This window comes from Carassius auratus, chromosome 8 (genome assembly GCF_003368295.1).
Source record: "Carassius auratus strain Wakin chromosome 8, ASM336829v1, whole genome shotgun sequence".
In the NCBI taxonomy this organism is placed as follows: domain Eukaryota; kingdom Metazoa; phylum Chordata; class Actinopteri; order Cypriniformes; family Cyprinidae; genus Carassius; species Carassius auratus.
This window is the reverse complement of record NC_039250.1, coordinates 17,066,487-17,090,251: the sequence shown is the minus strand read 5'-3', so window position 1 is coordinate 17,090,251 and position 23,765 is coordinate 17,066,487. Positions and strand designations below refer to the sequence as shown.

The 23,765-nt window shown below is 38.0% G+C and overlaps 1 protein-coding gene across 3 annotated transcripts in view; it reads left to right on the top strand.

Moving 5' to 3' along the window:
• Positions 1-23,765, top strand: part of LOC113107442 (bridging integrator 3) — a 57,055-nt gene that overhangs the window by 30,979 nt on the left and 2,311 nt on the right. For all 3 annotated transcript variants that reach the window (XM_026269950.1, XM_026269951.1, XM_026269949.1), the window contains 3 exons: positions 3,439-3,479; positions 14,573-14,714; positions 17,319-17,453. In XM_026269950.1, the coding sequence (XP_026125735.1) occupies positions 3,439-3,479; positions 14,573-14,714; positions 17,319-17,453 (318 nt within the window). The remainder of the gene's footprint in view (positions 1-3,438; positions 3,480-14,572; positions 14,715-17,318; positions 17,454-23,765) is intronic.

The following is a 23,765-nucleotide window of genomic DNA, read 5'->3' as shown; positions in this document are numbered from 1 at the left end:
TTGCTGCTGACTAAGAGGGAGTTTTGAGCTCAACTTATTTTAAAAAGTCTTTAATACTGGTGTTAACGCTGTTATCTTTCTAAAATGATCTGCAGCGCTGAGCTCTCCAGACGCGGAGAAACTCCGCCTTTGTTCATAACCCCTCCTCTAGCCCCAGCTGGCCCGCTTTGGCCCAAGGTTTTCATTGGGCCAAAAAACCTGCTCTACGTAAACAATGCTCATTACGTTGATTACGTTCTGGATTACTCTCCAAAATGGCGGAAGACAGTAACTCTGGGAAAATAATAGCTGAATAAATTATTATTATTGTTTCCTTTGCACACAAAAAGTAATTGCATAGTTTCGTAAAATTGCAATTGAACCTCTGATGTCATATGGACTGTTTTACCAATGTCCTTGCTATGTTTCTGTGCAATGATCATGGTAATACCATTGCAGTCTGTTGAGAATCAGAGAGCTCTCATTCCATCGAAAATATCTTGTGTTTGGAAGATAAAGAAGGTCAAATGTGTTTGGAACGACATCAGGGTTAGTGATTAATGACAGAATTTTTTTGGGTGAACTAACAGTTTAACTTAAATTTTAAATCTACAAATCAGTTTCATTTGTGAGTAATCGTTCACAATTTGTTACCTTTGGCTTGGATACAGCAAAAAATTGCATAGACTGATATGGAAGTTTTTTTTTTTTTTTTAGGCCTAGTTGTTTTCGAAGTTTGTTTTGTACGTTATGTTTGACTACATGATCTCCATTTGCATAATGCAAATGGATCCTTTTGTAGTCTTGATAAGGTTTAATTTGCTCCATATTTTTTGAATATGGTTGCCCTTAGCTGATAATCAAAGCCATCAATAGCTGCTCAGTTAAACACGTTGTGGATATTCACTCATACACAAACCTGCCAGCGCGAAATACACCGCGAGTGCCTCTAGCTGTAATGCAATCCACAGCTCGGCAGATCTCAGAAATAGCAGATTGAGGCTTGATGCAAATATCCTTGCTCTCCGCTGACCCCTCTGTCAGATTCACCAAAGCCAAATGCTTTCTACAGCGCTCTCCTCTTCGCCTGAGCACCGTTTTCTCATACTCTACTGTATGGGCACTTGGCAAGCAAGCAGCGCTCTATCCGTGGGCGACGAGAGATGTTAGCACAGCTGATTTTTCAGCTCTGCATTTTGCAGTGTGCTGGTGTGAATTACCACCCTGGGATGCTTGAATGGTTAATAAGACTCCCATGAATCACACAGCGAACCTGCAACAAACTCCCCCTGCTCTTCAGATTGAGAGGTTTTGTCATGGTAGCCAAGCAAATCATATTTGTGTTTTATAAAGATAACCAAACCATCGTCTTCCCCACTTCATCGAGGGAAAGACGGATTGCCCCAGGGTGGATGCGAATAGGGAGGGAAATGTTATGGTAATAAGTGTAGCTTGATTCTAGGCCTGCGCTGGGTATTTTTAGAGTTTTAATGGTTAGTAACTAGCAGCTATGATGGGGAGGAATATCGATTTTCCAGGGTTGGTATGCATTGTATGTATTTTTGGGTGTTATGAATTGTGTGGCTGTGTGTGTGTGTGTGTGTTTGTGGTTGATCTCTGGCCTCTGATTCACACACACTCTCTCTGGACTGTTTTCCTCAGGCTGTTCTCTCATCATATAGATATATTTCCCCATCATTTCCACCATCTACTCTATCTTTACTGTATCTTTTTTTTTTTTCTCCTGTTTGCCTGAACTACCCATTGTCTCTTTCAGCTGAGAAATAAATGCACTCTGATTTAAAGTTTTATCTGTGTTTGGTTATTATGTTTTAATTTTAATCCTGGTGTTTTTAAAATGCCTGAATGAAAATATAATATGCCTGAATATTAGAATCCATTATAAAATGAAAGAAGTAACTACTTTGATATAACATCAGTTTTTAATGTGTTTAAGTAGTCTATCCATTTAAAAGGAGTGTGTGTGTGTGTGTGTGTGTGTGTGTGCAATTAATTAGTGTATTTTCCTACCTCGAGACAACAGTGTTGATGAAGAGCATATTTGAGATGAAATATTAGCTGTAATGTGTGCAGAAAATAAAAATCAAGGTAAATATATCTGTATAAGGAATGTGTATCACTATTCATGTATTTATTTACTTAATGTATGGTTAGAGGTCATTTATAAATACAACTTACCCTAAGTTTGCAATAATTGGTATTAAAACTATAAACATTTATTAAGAAAATTATTCCGTTTTTATGTAGGCTATGCGTTAATTAATTTATTCATTTATTTGAGTTACATTTATTAAGTTTACAATAATTTACGTTGAGAATAGAAACATTTATTATGAAAGTAATTTGGAAATTTGTAAGATTTTGAATTTATATACAGCTACAACTTGCCCTAAGTACATGATAAAAAAGTAAATTGGGGCACTTTATCTATCTATTTATTTAAGAGCTGCGTTGGCAGGCAGTTTCAATAATCACTCGGCATGTTTTAGTTAGTTAGATAATGCTATTTCGGACATAAAGATGTAATCTGGAAGAAGGCGATCTCATCTTTAATGAATCATTGTGTTCTGGGATGGCCTTGTATTTGCTCTCAGTGACTGACTCTGCTCTCAATAGCGAGTGAGTTGTTGATTAGCTCCATAAGCTAGGATCCTCTGATGGGCCTGTCAGCTTGTGTCGGCTTCCCTCTCCGTGTTCTGGTTTAACGTTCCCTGATTGCTCTCTTCTTGCATTGTTTGCCAGGTTCGGTTAGCATTCTGTCAGCCAACCGCATCCTATTGGCATCTCAGATCTGTAATGTAAATGATGTTTTGCAAGTTTAAGGTTTTAATTGTGTGGTAACTTTTAAGACTTTGTTGGTTTGGGGCTTGAGGCGGCAATACGACGTTCATTTACACCCGTTTAACTCCCTCCTCTCCTCTTCCTCCTCCTCCTCTTCTCCTTTCCAGCCCTGACACCACATGGAGGAACGAGGGGAATATAAACTGTTATTGTTAAAAATGTTTGTTTGCAAAGGACTTTCATCTCGATTGGCGGCCCACCCTCTCCAGCGTTTTCAACCCCAGCCGGGGATGCGCTTTCATGTGCCGTCCCTCGACGATTCCAGCCTTTTGTATTCACTGCACAATTAATATTCACGTCTTTCTCGCTGCTTTCCTCAGGCCAGGAGCATAATAAAGATCAACTTTTTCTCCATACTTCTCAGTTGAACGCCAAATGCTCTTCTCACGGAAAGGGAGCGGTGACAGCTGTTGATCTTTTAAACGTTGGGGTCATGTCAGATCCTGCTGCCAATTAGTTTCACTGAGCAGTTGTTATTTATTTATTTTGAGTCTTTTGTTGTGTTTGACCGTAATGAATTTGATGGTTGTCATTCAGCTGTGATATTAACTATTTATTTTTTCAGCTAATGTGTTTTTTTTTTCTCTGATTATGCAGGTCAACCAGATTCAGAAGACTGTGATCGACCCTTTGAAAAAGTAAGTGCTCTTTTTGAAACATTTTAAAGCAGGTTCTGTTCCAAAAACTAGTGATGGAATTGGAATGGAATGTTTATTTTATTTTCATTTTTTTAAAGAAATCTCTTCATCAAGTCTGCATTCATATTATTAAAAAAAAAATAAAAAAATAAAGATATATTGCAAAATATTGTTGCAGTGTAAAATAACTGATTAATATGTAAATATGATTTATTTCTTTGATGCAAAGATGCTTCAAGAAACCTACTTGTAAAGCTACCTGAGAACAAGGGTAAAAATGCTTTAAACGCAAAGGATGCTCAAACCAAATGATTTAATTTAGTTGATAGAAGTTTATTGATAAAGAAAATCTATTTATGACATTATTTTTGAAGGCATCCTCATTTTACAGCATTTTCACACAATAATCAGTAATCTGGTAAAGGGATTATATCAATATGCAAATAAAAAATGTTATATATATATATATATATATATATATATATATATATATATATATATATATATATAAAATATTTTTTTCATGCAAAATATAATCTCTGTGAAAGATGACCTAAACAAGTTTTTCTGAGCATCACCCACAGATCAATAGTCAGTTCATCTCATCTCAATGCTGACAAAATAAAAGTTGCACTCCTGATATTTATATGCCAAACAGAAAAACATATCGGTCAATACAAGTAACTAAGAATTGTAAATATTGGCCAGTGCTAGAGACCCTTTGCACATGACGTCACCCTCTACTCGTGCGAATTGTGAACGCCATGACGGACGGCAGAAGAGCTATGCTGTAGGACGGACAGCAAGCCGTACGAGTACAAGTTCATGTTAGTTTGTGTAATAAAATGTTTTTTTTTTTTTTACTTGTATGTAAGCACAGTGCAGCGTTAATGGTCAAACTGTGTTAAAGTGGCTGACAAAAATAAATATTCTTATTAGGAATAAAACCGCGTTGTTTTTTTAACTTTGCAGAGCAGTAACGTTAGCTGAATAGTTAGGCCTACTACGCTACTGTAATTTTAATACTGGTCATTGTGGTGGTACTTGGACAGACAAATATTTTCTGAGGTGGTACTTGGTATGAAAAGTTATAGATCAACTGCATTAGAAAGCTGCGTTGGCACACCCAGTGAACAACGGTAACTTAAGTGGGTAGCCGCGAACGACCAGGTCCTCTAAAAACAGGTTACGTGTCATATAAATCTTTACTTAAGTAAAGAATAGATATTAATACAAAATAAACCATAGATTGACATCTTTCCTTTGCCATTATGAGGTACCTCCCCCCGTCGTGAGCGTAGCATCGCGTACCTGTCACCCAGCCAGCTACTAAGTACTGGTAAGCATCCAGACTTTTAAAAGCTTTGAGATCAGCACCAGTGTATGGGGATACCCCGTTTACCACATAGTGGTACAGATCGTGTGGAATGAAGTCGGGTAGACTCTGCGATTTAATGAGCTCCGTGAAAACGGAGGAAAAAGTTAAGGATCGGTATCCAATCCTGCGATCTCCAACTTCTCCAAATACTGTTCTTTGTAAGCACCTACCAGATGCCCTACCTCGACCGATAACGGCACGACAGCTTGTTCAATAGAAGAAGCCATAAAGTTTAGTGTTATTTATTTTAAACTGATTGAAACTTCCCGCCCGTCCACTACTATTTAGCTTATGCTTCCGGTGATTCTGCCGTTCGTCATGGCGTCGTCACGTGGTTGTAGTCGCGTGTTTGCAAAGGGTCTATATTTTGGTTTTGGCAATAGACAGTGTTTGTGGGCGGAGCCTATCTGGTGGCAGAAAATGGCCATTTTCAAGTAGCAGTCTATGGAAGACCATTGAATGAAAGAATAAAAAAAAATGACGACTGAGTTTATTGATCAATTTTGAGCCTCGATCACCCCAGGTGACTGGATGCAGTATATGTCATAAACCCTGCTCTCCTGTAATGGAATGGGACCTGTGACAAACTAAACAATCAAAGTACACTTCAAATATTTTTTTCCAAAGATGGTTTCCATCATTTGAGGTAGTTCTTATTATGCTGATTCATGTTCAAGTGTTATTTTTTTCTAGTAAGTTAGATTAGGTAGTTTTTTGATGCTTTAAAAGTGGGGTGGGGTGTCATGATTGTGATCTTGTTGTTGGGTTTGTAGGAGGCCTGCACAGACTCTGGCTCAAAATGAATCTCTATTGTGCAGTCTCAGGCTTCAAATCAATCTTTAATGCGCAAACTCTGGCTCAAAACGAATTGGTACTTCTCAGTCTTGGGCTCCAAACGAATCTCTGTTGTGCTGTATCAGGCTTCAAATGAATCACTACTGTTCAGATTCGAGCTCCAAACGAATCTCTACTGCTTAGACTCAGGCTCCAAATAAATTACTACGGAGCAGACTCTGGTTCCAAATGACACAAGATAGCAGAGGGCATAGATGTTTTGGCTTCACTGTTCTGTAGTGGAAGGAAGTTGAGATGTCTTTTTTTTCTTCTTTAAATAAATAAAATAGATGAACTATGTCTTTAAGTCTCAGAAGTACAGTGATTTGTGTCTTGTGTGGAATTGCTGAAACTGATGTAAAAGTCACCTGTTCTTTTATTTGGGTTAAGTATGCTTCTTATGTAGGGAGTAGACAATGAGGCAGTTCAGGATTTGGAGCAGAGCTACTTTATCTGTTGGTTTACATCCTTTTTATAGAAAAAAAAAAATTGATGTTGAACTTCAAATATTTTCCATCTGAGGCATCATCTTCCATTGGACATCTGTCCTGGAACTGATTATGCCTTTTGAGTCACTGTTCATTAACAGTCCATATATGTGCGATCTGAAGATATTTATGAATGCTGGCTGGAATTGTGTTATTGTCTTTAAACACCTGGAATCAATCTGTGCATCCTCTGTGGAACAAATCTGCACTACTCTACTTCAGTCAGAACCGATGTGTTTATTGCATAACAGATCTACAGCCGGGCTGCTGCAATGAATGAATATGAGGAAGGTGTGTTAATGAATTTCTTTCAGGTCGCCAGACTTCCCTCTCAGCTTTGCACATTAAAAGTGCTGAGCGTTATATGAGAAATGTTCTGAAGGCTGCAGGTCTGTCCTGAATGAAAGAGTGTGTCTGGAGGAAAGTTTATTTGGCTGTCCGCCCCTCCACTCCTCTCCCGCCCCCATGAGTTCTATTCCATGCCTCCGTTCTCTCGTGGGACGGGCCGGAACAGGAAGCAGGCCTTAACGAGCGACTAGGAAGAGGAGTGTGTGGAGACACTCCTAACAAACGCCTGTGTGTGTGTGTGTGTGTGTTGGAGGATTCTTGGAGTGACTTCTTACTCCATATTTGTTCCTGAAGGATGTGCTGATTCATGTCCAATTATATAAAAAATAATTATATATGTATTTCTATTTTATTTTACACTTGACCACAAAGAGGTTCGGTCAGCTTTGGTGAAGCTTTACAGCTGTTGTGTGTGAATACAGTGAGTCCCAGGAAGATGGTTTTTTTCTGGTGGTGTGTGTGTCTGTCTGTGTGTGTGTGTGTGTGTGTGTGTGTGTGTGTGTGTGTGTGTGTTTGGTGGCAGGATGGAATGGTTCTCATTTCCGCTGGCTGGTGGGTGTGTAGCGGACGTGTGTGTAGGCTCTTACTGTGGCCTCAAGCCCAGAAACACACACACTCTCATGTACACTCAAATACTAGGAGCACAGTTGAGGCTTTAAACAGCGGAGTAAACTCTGCTCAGCATACACACACTCTTGCTCATACACATGAAAACTTCCAGCTGACCACTTCTCTTCCTCAAACTAACAAATATGACTGCTTGAACATAACTGGAGATACTGATTCTTGAGTGAATCTCACATTTCTTGAGAAGTATCTAGATCACGTTTCACTTCAAATCCAAAAGTACATAATTATGCTTTAAAGAAATAGTGATTTTAGGAAATAAATGTTTTATTTATTATTTTACAACATCCCTTGGAAATCTTTGTAATATTCCTATTTTTCTCGCTCAGTTATCATAAATTATTACTGGTGCTCAATGAATTACATATATATGTGAAAGATTTTAATGTATTATTTTATTTCATGCATCATATTCATTTGCATTTAATGAATGTAATTTTTTTGTAGAATAGGAACAATATTATATGAAAAGGTATAACGGGATGATGCAACTATGCAAAAAAAGTTAATGGTCCTTTTTTTCTTCATGCACAATATAATTTGTCAGTGAAATGACCTGGACATGTTTTTGTGAGCGTCACCCACAGACGTGTTAGAGCATCGACTCTTATGCATCCATATCAAGCATGCTAGAAATCTCATGTTTAGCTTTAAACAAAACCGCATTCTTTTAGTCTCGCCTCCAGTGGAATCCTTAAAACACACCGGCTTTGTCTTCTGCTGCGCCGCAACACATTTAATCAGACAGAAGTCAAGATACCATGAAAGACAAGATTCCATTAGTGCATGAATAGCTCTGCGTTTCTCGTTCCTTTCTCGTTGTTCTCCCAGCGTTCATGGGAGGAAAGTATTTATACTGTGATCCTTCTGAAAAGCTGTTGAAACTCTAATGGCTTCAGACAGATGTTGGCTCTCTTAATGTGATAACTCATTTCTAAACCAGGTGAGTGCTTGCCTCTAGCTTTGAGTGTGTTTTTTTTGTCTGTGCTAACAGAAGTCAGCAACAGTTCTGAATCGCGCGAGTAGCACTCCATTATATCTGCTGGGCGATATCCATTAGGATAGGTTGTTTTGACTCGGTTCATTGAAGTCTTTGTTGATCAAGATGGAATGTTGTTTTTCTGATATGTCAAGATTTCTTCGCAATAGTGATGTTTGTCTTTGCAAATGGACATGGATGATACAATACCTCAAATCATGTGACTTATTGAAGAGAGATACTAGTACAGTTTTAATCATTTAAGTAATCAGAATTAAAGGGATAATTCACCCAAATATTGAAATTGTCATCATTTACTCACCCTCATGCTCTGAACATGCAGGTGTTTTGAAGAATGTTTCAGCTTTTTTTGTACATACATTGACCCCATTGACTTTCATAGCATAGATAACAGCAGACAAACATGCAAAAGAACACTTAAACAAAACAAAAGCAACTAAAAAAACAAAAAACAGAAGCAACTCCGAAAAAAAAAGCAAAAAAAAAAAGAACACGGTAAAACAAAAATAACTCAAAATACAAAACAATAACAACTCACAATGTAAAATTTAAATAGAAGCAACAAAACATAAAAATAAAACAAATAAACAAATAATATTATGGCCAAAGTAAAAAAAAGAGAAAATAATTGAACACACACAAAAAAACAATACTACAAAAACAACAAAAAAACAACAAATAAGAAAAAAAACCCAGAAAAACACAAAACAAAGAAACACCTCCCACACACAAAAAATCACACAAAAATAACAATACAACAAATAAAGATAAAAACAACGCAACAAAAGTATAACAAAATAAAAAATTATGACACAATAATAAAACAATCAATAGAACAAAAAAATAATTTAAAACAACACAAACACAAATAAAACAAAAAAATGACAAAATAACAAAATAAACAAAATGAAAACAACAAAAATACTTAAAACAAAACAACAGCTAAAACTAAAAATGACAATATAATTAAAAAACAAACAAACAAAAAAACTCAAACCAAGGAAGAAAATTAAAAAATACAAATAAAAATAAGACCAATGTACACAAACACAAAGACATAAAACAAGAAAATGGAACCATTTTTCAAAATAACATCTTGTGTTCTGTGCTGAAGAAAGACAGTCTTAAAGGTTTGAAATGAGGATGAATGAATAATGACCATTTTAAATTTTGCCTGCACTATCCCTTAATGATGTTCACCTTCCAGACAATAAAATGGGTGGAACTTTCCCATAAACTTATATATGAAGGAGTGACCCGAGCCATAACTAGATACCAGAATGTCATCGGGACTTGGGTGGGCTCTTGTGACTTGGGCCAGTATGTAACCACCCTACAGCAAACACCCTGGCATTGTCAAACGCAAGCAGAAAGATGTCATACACTGTGTTTAGAGTCTCCTGTGCTGCTTAAAAGAGACGCATGGCTGGTCAAACAAGCAGAAATCTATAATAAAGGCCTCACTTCTCAGGCATGACACAGCACCCAGCGTTACACCCTACATTGCAGTAAACTCAGTAAACTCTTGCACAGACGTACTGTCACCCTGTCCCAGAGCACGGGTAGCTGCAGCGGTCATCCCGTCCAGACTCTGGTTTGGCTCACGGAGTTGTGTGTGTGTGTGTGTGTGTGCCGCTGTTGCAAACAGCCGGCTGCGATTTCGTCCAACTGTTATTTCTGTCATTCTCTGTCAAGCAGCCACCACACCCGCAGCCAGACGAGACGGGTGTTAAATTATACAGCCGGACACAGCAAGGTGGAGTGTGTGTGTGTGTGTGTGTGTGTGTGTGTGCAGTCATGCGGAAGTTCAGCGAAACATCAAGAGAACTTTTAGACGAGCCGGGCACATGACCGTGTGTTTGGGTTGTGCCCAGTCAGACGGGCCATCCTCTAGTCCGTCTGAAGCATTCATCTGGATAACAGCGAGTGTTTTTAGATCGCATGCTTCCAAGAACAACACCCGTGAATTGTCATTATAGAAACACTAACCTGCACTAAACCTGCTTTCAGGGGACAAGAGGTGCAATTACACCTGGAATATTCCATATAACATGATTAATTTTACAAATGTAGTGTGGCTGGATGTAGAATAGATGAATAGATGATGCTTGTGCATGTGTGACAGGTCATTGCCCCCAAAATTATACATTGTTTCTAGTTGCAGTCAAGATTTTCAGACGTAATTTTCAGTCATACTGATTATTCCTTTTAATGTTTTTACAATGTCTACTAATGGCATGTGATTTTAAGGAAATGTACAGATGATAAAGCCATCTATTAAACTGTTTTGTATTATTTTAACATTACTTTCATCTGTATTTGATTATATTTGACGTAGCTTAGATTTAAAATGTTATTTACTTGTGTGTGTGTGTATAGATAGATAGATAGATAGATAGATAGATAGATAGATAGATAGATAGATAGATAGATAGATAGATAGATTTTTTTTTTAACAATTTTAATTTGATGGCTTATTGTGAGTGACTACAAAAATCGTAAATGTGATCTTATGGTCAAACATAATGCAGGCATCCAGCTGGACAAATCTTTTTTTTTTTTTTTTTTGGGACAGTTTTTTTTTCATTCCATTTTCCTTAAATTTGTTTTGCATGTCAGTGGAGGTTTGTGTGTGTGTGTGTTATTAAGTGGCCATAATATGATAAATCTATTTGAGATTTAGTCATTTTAAGGTCCAGTAGTATTATGTTTGTATTATGTTTGCATGATGTTTTATCCAGCTGTCACACTTGACATTAGTGCCAAGAAGAGAGGTAGAAGAGAGTCATTGCACCGAGGTGGTGTTTTCTAAATAGAGGGTGCGTGTGGGTTGTGGGGCTGGGTCCTGTGACGTTGCCACACTGATCTTGTGCCGCTCCCTTCTTTACTTCCTGTGGGAAACAGTTTAGGGCTTGTCTTAACACAGCTCTGCATGGTGAAGCCACTCACTTTCTTGCTCTCTCACTGTCTGATTCCCTTCTTCTCTTGTAGATTTCCTTCACTTTCACCTCCTGTAGCTCCACTTCCTTTACTAATTTGACAGATTTGTCTTACCTGACCCAAAAGTTTACAGATCACCTCTCGCAGGGTTGCAAAACTTTGGTTGCAGTTCCAGATCTTAATCCTCTTAAGACTGACTTTGAAAGTCAGTCATTTTCAAAGTTTTTGATGCCAAAGTCACATTACATTATCACATTCCTAAAATGTAAATGTGGCTGTATATTTTCATGTTCAAAGATTAATTTATATTTTGTGAGATTAATAAAAAAATAGTTATTTGTAAAAAAAATTTAACCCAACGAAATACCAGGTTTTTATATCTGTTACTTGTTTTGAAAAACAAAAACAATTGTGCACTTTTAATGTAAAAAGTTATTTGTTTAACGATTAAATAATAGCCTTAAATATCGCTACTAAGCAGCCTTATGGAAAATATTCCCATAAAACCTTCAGAAAGCAACTGAACATGATCATAATCTGGAAGTATATAATAAAACACTTTTTTGTAGTTATTTTTACTGTTAAAGCATATGGCTGTCCGTAGAATAACAATCACTATTAATGTCATGATTTCTCATAATGAAACATTGACATCCTTATTCAAATACTTACTCATCTTTTTAACTGTAAGTCCTGCATTATCAATTACTGAATGGGTTTTATCATCAGTGCTCATAAAGAAAATGTTACCAAAAGCATAAATCGTTTGTTTAGCATTTGTCATCCAATAAAATTATTTCCTGAACATTGTTTTGTTTATTGACTTTTCTTTGTTTTCAATGTTAAGTAACCTTCAGAGATTTGAGATGTGGTTTTTCATAATATTATATTTTTTCCCTTCCTCACATGGTGTTTTCATAATTATTTTCTTGAAACATCTGGCTAATGTGACCAATAATTTAATTAGTGGTCTATTCAAGTCGACGGCGTAGTTAACAACCTCAATAAAAGTAACAATTTAGGCTGCATCGCTGCGTTTCAGTTTAACCGCAGGCCACTTTACACATCTCATCTTTTCCTTCTGAAGATGCGTCACACACAGTCGACTGCAGGAGACCTACAGATGCACCTTACGGAGTTTTTTCACCGAAATCCCCTAAATAATGCACATAAGAACATACATTTATAGCTCCTTAACCCTAAAACTGTCCTCTTACTTCAAGGCTTGTAGCTTTTGCGAAGTAAGTCACTTTTTTTCAGTAGTTACAAAGAACAAAACGGTGTGGGTCATGTGTTTGCACTGTTCCTCGGTGCTCCCAGGCGATGCAAAGTCAGGCCTCAAACCAAAGCGGCCGACTCTGTTGCTAAGTTACAGTTTAGAGTTTTCCTATTTTTAGTTTCCCGAGACCAGGCTTCTCACCCAGAGATTATATTTTCATTTGGAATAGAAACAATAAAAGAATCCCAAGTGAAATGCCTCCGTGCCGTTTGTGTGGCTGTAATTAAGTGATCCTGTTAAAATGGGCTAATGCTGCATGAACCTCCTCATCACATTGTTAAATGATTTTTGTCATAGAATAAACGCTGTGGTTTGCTGTGTTCAACACACTCTATTGATTTCCCGCTCCATGTAGTATTTCGCTTACAGTAAGTTTAACACCTGAAGGAATGAATAGATATTTTGAGAATGGTATGAACTCATAAGATGAAAACTTCCAGAAAATGCAGTATGGCTGGTCGCTCCCTCATAATGGTCACCATGTTAAGATCAAACAATAAATTCAAGCATGCCTCATACAAACTACACAATTGATATATATATATATATATATATATATATATATCAATCTGTTGTGAAGAATTGAGTGGGTCCTCCAGAGCTGTTGGGGGCAGCAGAGAGGCAACTTATAAATTCATGCATATTATACTTTCACTTTCGAATTAGCGGCAATTGGCAATTGGCGTCAATTGCATGATGAAAAATAAAAACTCACTGATATTAAACACAGAACTTTTATTAACATAACGAATAAAAATATCACCATGCATAGGCTGAACAAACTGAAAATCGGCAAACTGTGGACCCTAACAAATAAGAACCATAGAATGTGTATTGCCTATCCTATATTAGAATTTTTTTAAAGAAAATAAGAATAAAATAGGCCTGAATAAATAACTTGGTTTGAATAAGATAAAACCAAAGAAATAAGAAACGAATATAAAAGAAAAACTTCCAAAATGACATTAGCCTACATAAATGACTTCCATCACCACCTTTCCCGGAATAGTCAGATTTACTGTCGCAGTGCCTGTTTTTCTTTTTAATAAACTTGCTAAATATATATATATATATATATATATATATATATATATATATATTTTGGGCTGCAGCTCGATGTCGGCTTCCTCCTCATTTTGTTCTACCTCTTCTCTCATGGGGTACATTGACTGTGCTTTCCTACCGAGGATGACCGCTTCTTCTTCTTATCATCTTCTTGGTCTCCAACATTCAGGTCGTAGTCATCCCGGTAGCGCGGGTCCAGGAATGTTGTCTTGTGCATAAGCTGTTGGCTTGCTTCTGGCAGAGCTTCATATTTCTTGTCTAATATGGATATGATGCCGGCTTTCAGGTTGACTGTCAGTTGTCCGTTCTCATCGGTTGGGCCCATTGATTCCTCTTTAATGAGACGCAGCACGGGGAGAAGAGATGACGTGGTGATGCTAGTCTGTGATGTGACTGTCTCTTGGCACGCAGCATTGTGGCTGCGTTCAGTTTTTAATTATAGTGTATGCTCTTTTCTGAACTAAATTATTTATAATTATTATTTTGACTTAATTAGAGTAAATATTTAAGAAAAAAACATTGGTTCTTGGTTCTAAATGAATGCGACTTATAGTCCAGTGCGACTTATATTTGTTTTTTCCCTCATCATGACATATTTTTGGACCGCTGCGACTTATACTCAGGTGCGACTTATAGTCCGAAAAATACGGTAAGATGTAAGCGGTGTTGCGAAATTAAAACCGGTTACACCATCAACACTGTCTATCGCGGCGAGCCTAAATTATACTATTATTTTTTTCTGCTTGTGACTTTGTTGATGTGTCATTTGTCTTCGTCTTATTAAATGGATAGTTCACCCAAAGCTGATCATCTGTCACAATTTTCTCACCCTCAAGATCTTCCAAACCTGTATGAGTTTTTTTTTCTTCTATGGATTGTAAAAGAAAATGTTTGGAAGAATGTGTGTGTGGACTTCCATAATATGGAATAAAAAATACTATGGAAGTCAAGGGGAGCAGCAACTGTTTGGTAACATATATATTCTTTAAAATATCTTCTTCAGTGTTCAGTGAAGTGATTTGGAAAAACGATGAGAGAATTTCAGTTTTGTGTGTACTTTAATGATTTGCCTTGTAATGTGTGTGTGTTGTGTGCACATCGATCATTTTCTCTGTCTGTGCTGTGTGTACACAGGTACAGCAGTGTGTTTCCAAGTCTGAACATGGCGGTAAAACGCAGGGAGCAGGCTCTTCAAGATTATAAGCGACTCCAGTCTAAAGTGGAGAAATATGAAGAAAAAGAGAAGACGGGTCCCATCATGGTCAAGCTCCATCAGGTACAACCAGTTCTTCCATTCAAGGCAGCACTTCCTTTCCAACAGCATCGCAATTTCAGCCATTCATTTTTCGACGAGTGACTGATCGCCTGCTAATCCCAGAAATCCTTTAATTCAAGTTAGTTCACTCAGCGGTCATGTCGGTAACGCCCCAGGTAGCTGTTTTCTGTGTGGATTAAACATACAGCTCTTGTTTACTTGAACAGGGAAAGATAGCTAGCATTTTAATTTAATGCAACCTTGGCACACATTACATGTATTTACTATAGTAAAAATAGTAAATTAAAATCCAAACCCTAAACTTTTGGTATGTACATGTTGTTAATCAATATTACCCAGTTTTTCTGTTAAATACACTGTAACAAGTACACATTAAAATACAAGGTAACCCTTAAATCAAATGATGATTATTATGTTCCAGACTTGCCCAACTAATGCTCATGCATAATCTACACTAACTAAACTCTTTTTCTTTAGTTTTTCTTTAGGATTTTGTTTTTAACTCAAAGATAGGGCTTTCATTCCTTCTGCCGCTGTAATGAGAGTTGCAAATACTTTGCCATCATTGGCTTCATCACACTATATTCTGCCTTAATAGACCACATACAGTTGCTTATTTTCACAAGATTTATTCTGGCTCCTTATATATGGATAAATCTCACATCTTAAGGATTGTTTGTTGAGTGTGACTTTTCAGTACAAATGTTTATTGGGACAAGTTTTTAAAGTTTTAAATGAATCTCTAAGCTTCTGTCATAACATTCAACCTGTGTATGAGGAGCTATATAATATAAAAAAATATCCACAACAAACATGTATCAGAAAGGTTATATGACATATAACTAGGGCTGCACGATATTGGGAAAAAATGACATTGCGAAATTTTATTTTTCTGCGATATATATTGCGATATGAAATCTAATCAAATTTTTGCTAACAAACAAAAATGGGGTGAGCACACTTACGTTCTCATTTACATCACTTTACACACTTACATCTCTCGAGCTCTCTCTCGCGCTCTCTCTCACGCGCTGTTTCTCGCTCTCTCTCTCTCTCTCTCTCTCGCGTGCTGTTTCTCGCTCTAGCGCGCCCTCTCTCTCACGACTATCTCTCTGACTATCGTGGATTCGTACATCGCGATATCGTGCAGCCCTACATATAACTGCTGACAAAATTCAACTATTTTTAAAACTTAATATGCATTGAGTTGCTGTAGTAGATCACTACTACAGCACAAGTACAGTTGCTGTACTTACTGCAGTACAGTTGTTTATTCAAAAATTTACATAAACACGTATTTTTATGTCCTGCCATACCCCTATTTAAGCGCATAAATAACAAGAGATCATATTGTATTTTATATATATATATATCATTTTTTATTATAATTTTTTTTTTAAACTAGAGGCCTTTGTCCTGTGTCGCACATATCTGCATCCACATAAATTTCCACATGAAATAATATTAAGAACTCATTTTTCTTGAATGTTTGAGCACAACGTGGCTGTGAACGTGACCTTATTTCAGGCATTTATCCAAAAACCCATTAAAAAAAACAAAAAATGACTTTTTGAGACAAAGGATCCGGAAGTAGTAACAAAAATTATTTTCTGGTATTCGACCTCCAAAAATACATAATCCTTGCAGCAGGATTTTGACTTCAAATTGACTTCAGCTGGGACTCAAAAAAACAGAAAGCCACCTGAACTACGAAACACTTCACACAGCACAGTTTTTCTCAGGTCTTTATACATCTTCCTGTAGTGGATGCTTGTACTCGAGTATGCTGGACCTTAAGAGTCATCGGGTTTGTTATCATCCATCCTCTCGCGTACAGTTCTGGCAGGTTTTTTTTTTTTTAGCACGCAGCAACAAGTGAAGGAAGCTGCGCTGGATGGACGCAGAAGTATTCAGAGCACATGTATACATGCGAGCGAACTCACCCACGCAAGAGAAACAGCCTCTCAACTCAGCTGCACTTTTTCAAGAGGCTGCGCTCAACACACACTGCGGGATAATTGGGTTTCGTGCACACACACACACACACACAGGCTCACTTGTGCACGGTAATAGATCCAGCGAACGCGAGCAAACAATAATTGTTTGTTCTTTTTGTTGAACACTTCTGGGTCATTATGCATGTGTATGTTGACATGTGAAGGACCATACGTGCGCAAACAGATACAGACGGATGCCTGGAAAACTTCAACATACATGAACAGCCCATCGCCCACACACACACACACACACACACACTGAAGGACTCCGCAGGGCCATAGAGGATAGGAGAACTGATAGTGTGTGTGCAATCACATTCACACATGGGCTGTTTCATATATAGAAAGCAGGTCATATCCTAGCAGAGGTCAGCACTTCTAGATTGCTTTCCCCTCCCTTCCGCTGTGCTGATTGGTGATTGCATCATCAACAATGCTTGCCCACCTCCACACCCTGTAAAATGTCCTGGCATCATACAATTTTTAGTTATTATTTTAATGACACACCATAACGGCATGCTTTAATAATTGGCAAGTAATTGTGGAGTAGGCAGTAGTCTTGGTTTTATTCATTGCTGGATTACATGTGTGTGTGTTTTGTTTTTAGGCCAGGGAAGAACTGAAGCCTGTCAGGGAAGACTTTGAAGCCAAGAACAAGCAGCTGTTGGACGAGATGCCCAAGTTCTACAACAGCCGCATCGACTACTTTCAGCCCAGCTTTGAGGCTCTGATACGAGCTCAGGTGAGCCTCAGATGCACCCAGCTCAGACGCAAAATAACTCCAGCTAAAAACCAGCATGTCTGTTATTTTGGCCATTTCATGGATTTTCTGGGAACATACATTTATATTTTGTTTAACACAACACAAAGAATTCCTTCCTCAGTCCCCTCAGTCCTCACCTCGGTTCCCCTATATTTGCCGGAGTAATTTCCTGTTTTTACAATTGATGTCATTTTGAATCTACACAAACAAAAACATTTTACGTATTTTACATGAAAATATAAAAATAAAATGTGTAAGTATAAAAATAAGGAAATGATACTAAATTCAGTGTTGTGGCCGTTATTAAATATTTACGGCTGGTTTGACAAAAGTCTGAGACAAGGGTTTAACAAAATATACGCATAAAAGACAATTTTAAAGTTGTCCTGTTAAAATGTTATATGATATTCGTTTAACAAAATCGTGTTGTTTTTAATAAGAATCAAAAGCCTAAAATCGAAATCAATAAAAATCAAGTTTGAAGAAACACCCTCACATACGCACAGTAGTAAATTTTAAAGCTTACGCTCCCTCCACCCAGATCTAATGTGATTAACCCTGAGTTACACACACACACACACAAAAACACTCCTTTATGCTGTGCTCACACACTGTCTCACTCTACACACTTCCCCTCTCTCTAATGTGATTAACCCCCACAATCCTGCCTGCTTATGTCCACAGCTCAGACTGTGTGTTATTTTAAGGAGAGTGTGTGTGAGAGAGAGAGCTAAACATTAGATTCTAATGAATTTAGTAAAAGAGGAAAAGCCAAGTCAACACACACGGACTCATCTTCAGGACATACGCATTTACCCCATCTCTTGACATTTTCAGTGTTAGGATGTGAATATTATTCCCATGTCATGATGTTATTTTGCATGTGTGTCTGAACCGAGACCCCCCCCACCCAATCCCCTTCATATTTGGATGCTTACGCGACTTTGGTTTTGTTCCTGGCTTGATTGATAATGAATTCATATTCTTAAAGGTGTTCAAATGCTTTTTGGTGCACCTGTGTGTAAAGTGGAGATAATGCAGTCTATTCAGACATCACATATGATATCAGTAGTACACATGAACTTAAACTTGAATATAGTTGCATTAAGAAGCATAAACAATAGTGTGTTTTAAACTAATGGATCAGCTTTGCTGTCATCTGCCTCTTGAGTCAAACGTATCCTGTAAGTACGGTGGATATAACCTATTTTACACAATGTGCTTTACAACACTCACTTAACCGTGAGCTGGTGTTAAAGCTGAATAGTCCAAGCAGGCCTTTTCTTGGTGGGTTAATCACATATTTAAGAGCCATAATCTTTACGGCTCAGGGCAGAGCGGGAAGACGAGATCTGTCAGGACCTGATCCAGTGCCCTTTGATCCCAAAAAATGCCATCTTGAGAGAAAGCCTCTCCAAACTTGAACATGCACTATTGTTATAGGTCTGGTATAACAGATGAATTACATAATAATAATTTTCATACAATTTACTATTTAAAATTTAATTGGAATGAAGAATAATAACTACATGTATACATATTTTTACAAATGTTGCTATATTACAATAATCAAAATGTTTCTGACTGGTTTTGAGATTTGCCCACGTAGTATTCATTGCATTCTAGAAAGTTTAAATGAAGTGTTTTTTTTATGCATTTACTTAATTTAGGAGATGATTCTTAATGTGAATGCGTCAAGTGTTAATAGGTTTGATTTTGTGTTATCTGATTAACCTGAGAAGGATTAACCAAACGGGAAACGGCCTTCATGACGACAAACAATGCCGTCATACACACAGTGCTTGGTAGCTTGTACTGCTCCTGTAGGGCATGCATGTTTGAAGCTGGCCTGCATCGCATCTCAGTTACGTCCCGACAATCTTAAAAATAAAGGATCTATATTGTCATGGTTCTATCAAGAACCTTTAACATTAATGGAACGCTTCAATCATGCGTTTTTTATCTTGGAAAAAGTTTCTGTAGATTATGAAGTGCTTTTCACACTAAGAATAATTATTTTAAGATCTGTTCCCTAAAAATTTAAGGAACCAAAATATTTATTTAATGGCATCACTCCAAGGGGGAAAAAAAATAAAATATTTGCACCTTTTGGTAATGCAAAAAAAAAGTGGCTGATGAACCAGTCAGTTATTTTTTCAAAGATTACCATCTTATTGTACATCATCTTATACTTATTTTAGAAAGACTTGAGCGCTGTATTGACCAATCAGCATCCAGAACTAGAACTATCTATTTAATAACAGGATATATATTTTAATAACTGGACTCATCTAGTAGCTGATTTTGTCTTCTGGTCTACTATTATGGACTAGTTAGCAGCAGTTGAATTCAGCTTGTAAATGTCATGGATTGAACAACATCAAACTTCCTTTAGCCAAAACCATTGCAAACTTAATGGAGACAAGAGTCTTTTGTGATAGTTTTTGTGTAGCGGCACTTTGTGATGCTACGCTTTTGTCATTTGCTCTATTGAAAACCAGATGTGGGTGCTCTATGGAAAAAAAAAGTTATAAATAAATGAACACTTGAATGCATTAAGCTGATCATAGATCAGGCCTGAAATGTAGTCTTTCCTCGAGCTCTCAGCTAACAGATGGGCAGCAGAGAGAGAGAGAGCGCGAGGGAGAGGCCTAGCAGATGACCGAATCTCATTCATCAAGTGCTTTCAGTAACCCGGAGTGCCATACCTCCAACACCCACATACACAAGACACAGTCAACCAACAGCAGCTCAATGTGACGAGGTAGAGGAGGTTGTCTCTGTCAGATAGAGGGTGTAGGTGGACTCCCGAGACTGCTTACTATAGGTGCGGTGTGGAGACGCTGCCTCCCTGTGTGTCTGATGGACGTCACATTTGGCAGTGTGTGTTTGTGTTTCCAGTAGTCCTGGAGTGGGACACAGTTTGACTCACCGAACATTCAGTCATGCTGAGAGTCCCTCATCCTGCTGAGTCATTCGCACACATACACGCAGCCTTATATCAGGAGATGAAGACAAATAGATATTTGGCCTAAAGAAAGATGCATGCACAAACATCCTGGATGGCCTCGGAATGAGCCAAATTTACTTGTTTCCCAGAAGCCACTGCTTTGAGTCTTGATTTATCATACAAGTGGGAAATCTTTGGACACATACAAAATATATTCACAAACCTCATCTTCAGGACAGTGAAAACCAATGGCAGTCCTAGTACCGAGCCTTGTGGTACTGAATTGATTCATACTGAATTGATTTATATGATACCATACCTCTTTATTTACTGCTACAAATAGATAATGGTCTGTTAAGTACAAATTAAACCATGCCAATGCAATCACAGTAATTCCAACATTATTTTAGAGCCTGTCCAAGAGCATGATGTGGCCGATAATAACAGTAATAGGAGAGTTGCAACCACGATTGCATAAGAGCAAGTGATTTGTTACTCAAATAAGCGTAGTTTCAGTGCTGTGAAATGGTCTAAACCTGTTCAACAATACATGCATTGTCTAAACTGGGTGCATTGAGCAAAAGCTGGCTCCCAATTGAGATTAAAAGTGAATGACACAGATCATTACATCGTCACCCTACTAGGCATTTACATAGGACACTTTCTGGCATTCTGACACCGGACCAGGAGTAGCCATCCCTGTTCCTGGGTACCATCCTCGAGAATTTACTTTCAACTCTAATCAAACACTCTTGGAACTAAAGCCTGCAGGAAAGAAGTTTCAGTTCTCCAGGAGCAAGGTTGAAAACCCCTGAGCTAGACAGAGTGCTGGAATGAAGAAGAATACTTTGAGCTCTCAAGATGGCGCATTAAAATAAATACTGCTTAAGAACAGTTTGAGACCTAATCCAGCAGTTCCATTGACTGTTGGGATACTAGTAAGTACAAACTTTACAAGGGGTGCAATGTCCCAGGTTAAAGTCCCAACATCCTTCAGTTTTCCCACATAATCCAAAGATAAGCAATTCAGCTGAATTGGAATCCATCCTGTTACCCATGGCTCTTACTCGGATGTTTTAATGAAGTCATTTAATTTATTTTCTCTGTTTTTAAATTGTCAGTAGGTGTGAATATTAATGTGTGCAAGTCTGTTTGTTGAGGCCTGGGAATACTTCATTTTCCATGTTCTGCTACATCTCCAACGGAGTATTCCCTATTGACCATGAGCACTGATGAACTCGTTCTGTGTATTGACACTACTTATTGGACCTTTTGTTTCTGAGCACCCAAATTACCCACACATGTGCTGTTGTCCTAGACTTTAGCTTTAGCAATGCAATGGACTGGCCATCTAACCAGGGAGTATTTCCTGGCCTTGGCCTATAGAGGACATGTGGAAAATGGATGAATAGACAGTTTTACAAATTCAATAATTGTTCCAAATGGATTTCCATTACAAAGCTGACATATTTTTACCAAATTTTGATTTCACTTTATTGTCCCTTAACAGGTAGCCTTTTGATTACAGTTTATTGGTCCGTGGTTATTGAGTATTCGCAGGTGATGTGATGGTAAATGTGTAGACGGACATCTATGACTTACAGTGTAGACTGTTACAATTTGTGTGTCTATATGTTTAATTAGTTAATTAGCCATGTGTTTAGAATATATTAATGTGTGTGTGACAGAAGGATAAATACTAATTCCCTTTGAAGCTTTTTATGGTCAAGAATCACCCTCTTAAACAGGAAGGGTCTGTCTGGATGATGTGTTGAACGACGACCACAGTTGATTTTCTTTTTTCTCTGTGTGATTTTTAAAGAGCGATAAATCTGAAATCAGTGAAACCACAAAAATAGATTGGTGTGGTATCTCATTTGAACCATGGCACAGCGGTCTCCACAAATAGTTAAACAGACAGCAGCAAAGGAATGACTGGAAATGTGTGTTGACTTTGCGGTCAGAATATCCTTCCATCTGAAAGTAATAAGTACAGATTGTTTAATGGACTTAACTTTGAATGAAAGCAGGATTGGGCAGTTATTGAGGATGCCACGTTTTCTTTCTACTAACTGCCTTAAACTATTGAAGTGATGCCATGAACTACACTAACTTGAATCTTTGGAAAGTAGCTTCTACAGACCTTATGCCTTGACTACCAAACACTGCGTCAAAACCAACCAATCAAATTTGAGCTTGCTGTTTCGAGAGAGCTTCTGTCTGTTCGACATGTATCATACGGCTCATGAACGGTCCGTGGGTGTGCCGCCTGAAGCCGAGACATAAATACGGTGCTGTACCTGCATTTTAGCTTGTGTGTGGCGGCATCATTCATTGGTTGTTTTGATTGATCTCTGACAGGTCCGAGGCGGATTTTCCTCTGAACTAGTTTTCCTTCCAGCCCCACGTGCTGCATGGCAAACAGATCCCCTCTCCGTTCTTCATGTGGTGAGACCACCATAAACAGGACAGACCAGTATCCGCTTCCATTCAGCACTGGGCAGGAACTGGCCTCTCATAGATCACAGAGTGCCACTGACGGCCAGCGTGGAGTCTTTGATTAGAGTCTGAAGTCATTTCGAGCAATCCCAGAGGCAGTTTACACAATCTATTCAAAAGAGATGTGCTCCATCACAGTGTTTGGTGCCACATTTATACATCTCCCCTATGAAAACCTTAAAATGTGTCTGCAGTCTGTAGGTGTCTGAACCCAATGGCTTCTGTGTGAACAATGGAGTAGCCTTGCATTCATCAGTCGAAATTCTGCTGTGTATCTCTAGCTAACAAGACCAAAGAGGAAATGGCTTTTCAGTTTGATCATCCCATGTAAAAGACAAACCTTTCCCACTCAGATTATGCATTCATGGGCTCTGCTTTCCAGGAACATTCATACTGGTATTGCTAAATGATGTATTGCTATTATTATTGCTCATATTTAGGGTCAGTGATCTCAACAAACCTTAATTTAGTAGTTTTTGTATTTTTGTTTAGTTTTGTCTGTTTAAGGAAAGTCATTAGGGTTTTTTACCACTCGTATTATCCTGACAATGTTTTTTTTTTCTCTCTCTCTCTGGATTTTAAGGCCATGGTAGATGTGGATTTGTTTGCGAGAGCATACAGTAAGCAGCTTGAATAAATGTGCTGTGTGTAGGTTTGAGAGCCGAGCAGCTGTATTTCCCAGCGCTTTCAATGGCGGCCCACTCCTGCTGGAGTCTTGTAATGTGATTAAAGGCTATTAATCATCAAAGCGTCTCTCGCGGGACCCCTGACTCACGGGCCGGGGGAAGAGCAGGGGCGGGACGTGTCAAGAAAGCTTTCAGCTGACACTCGCTCGCTCACAC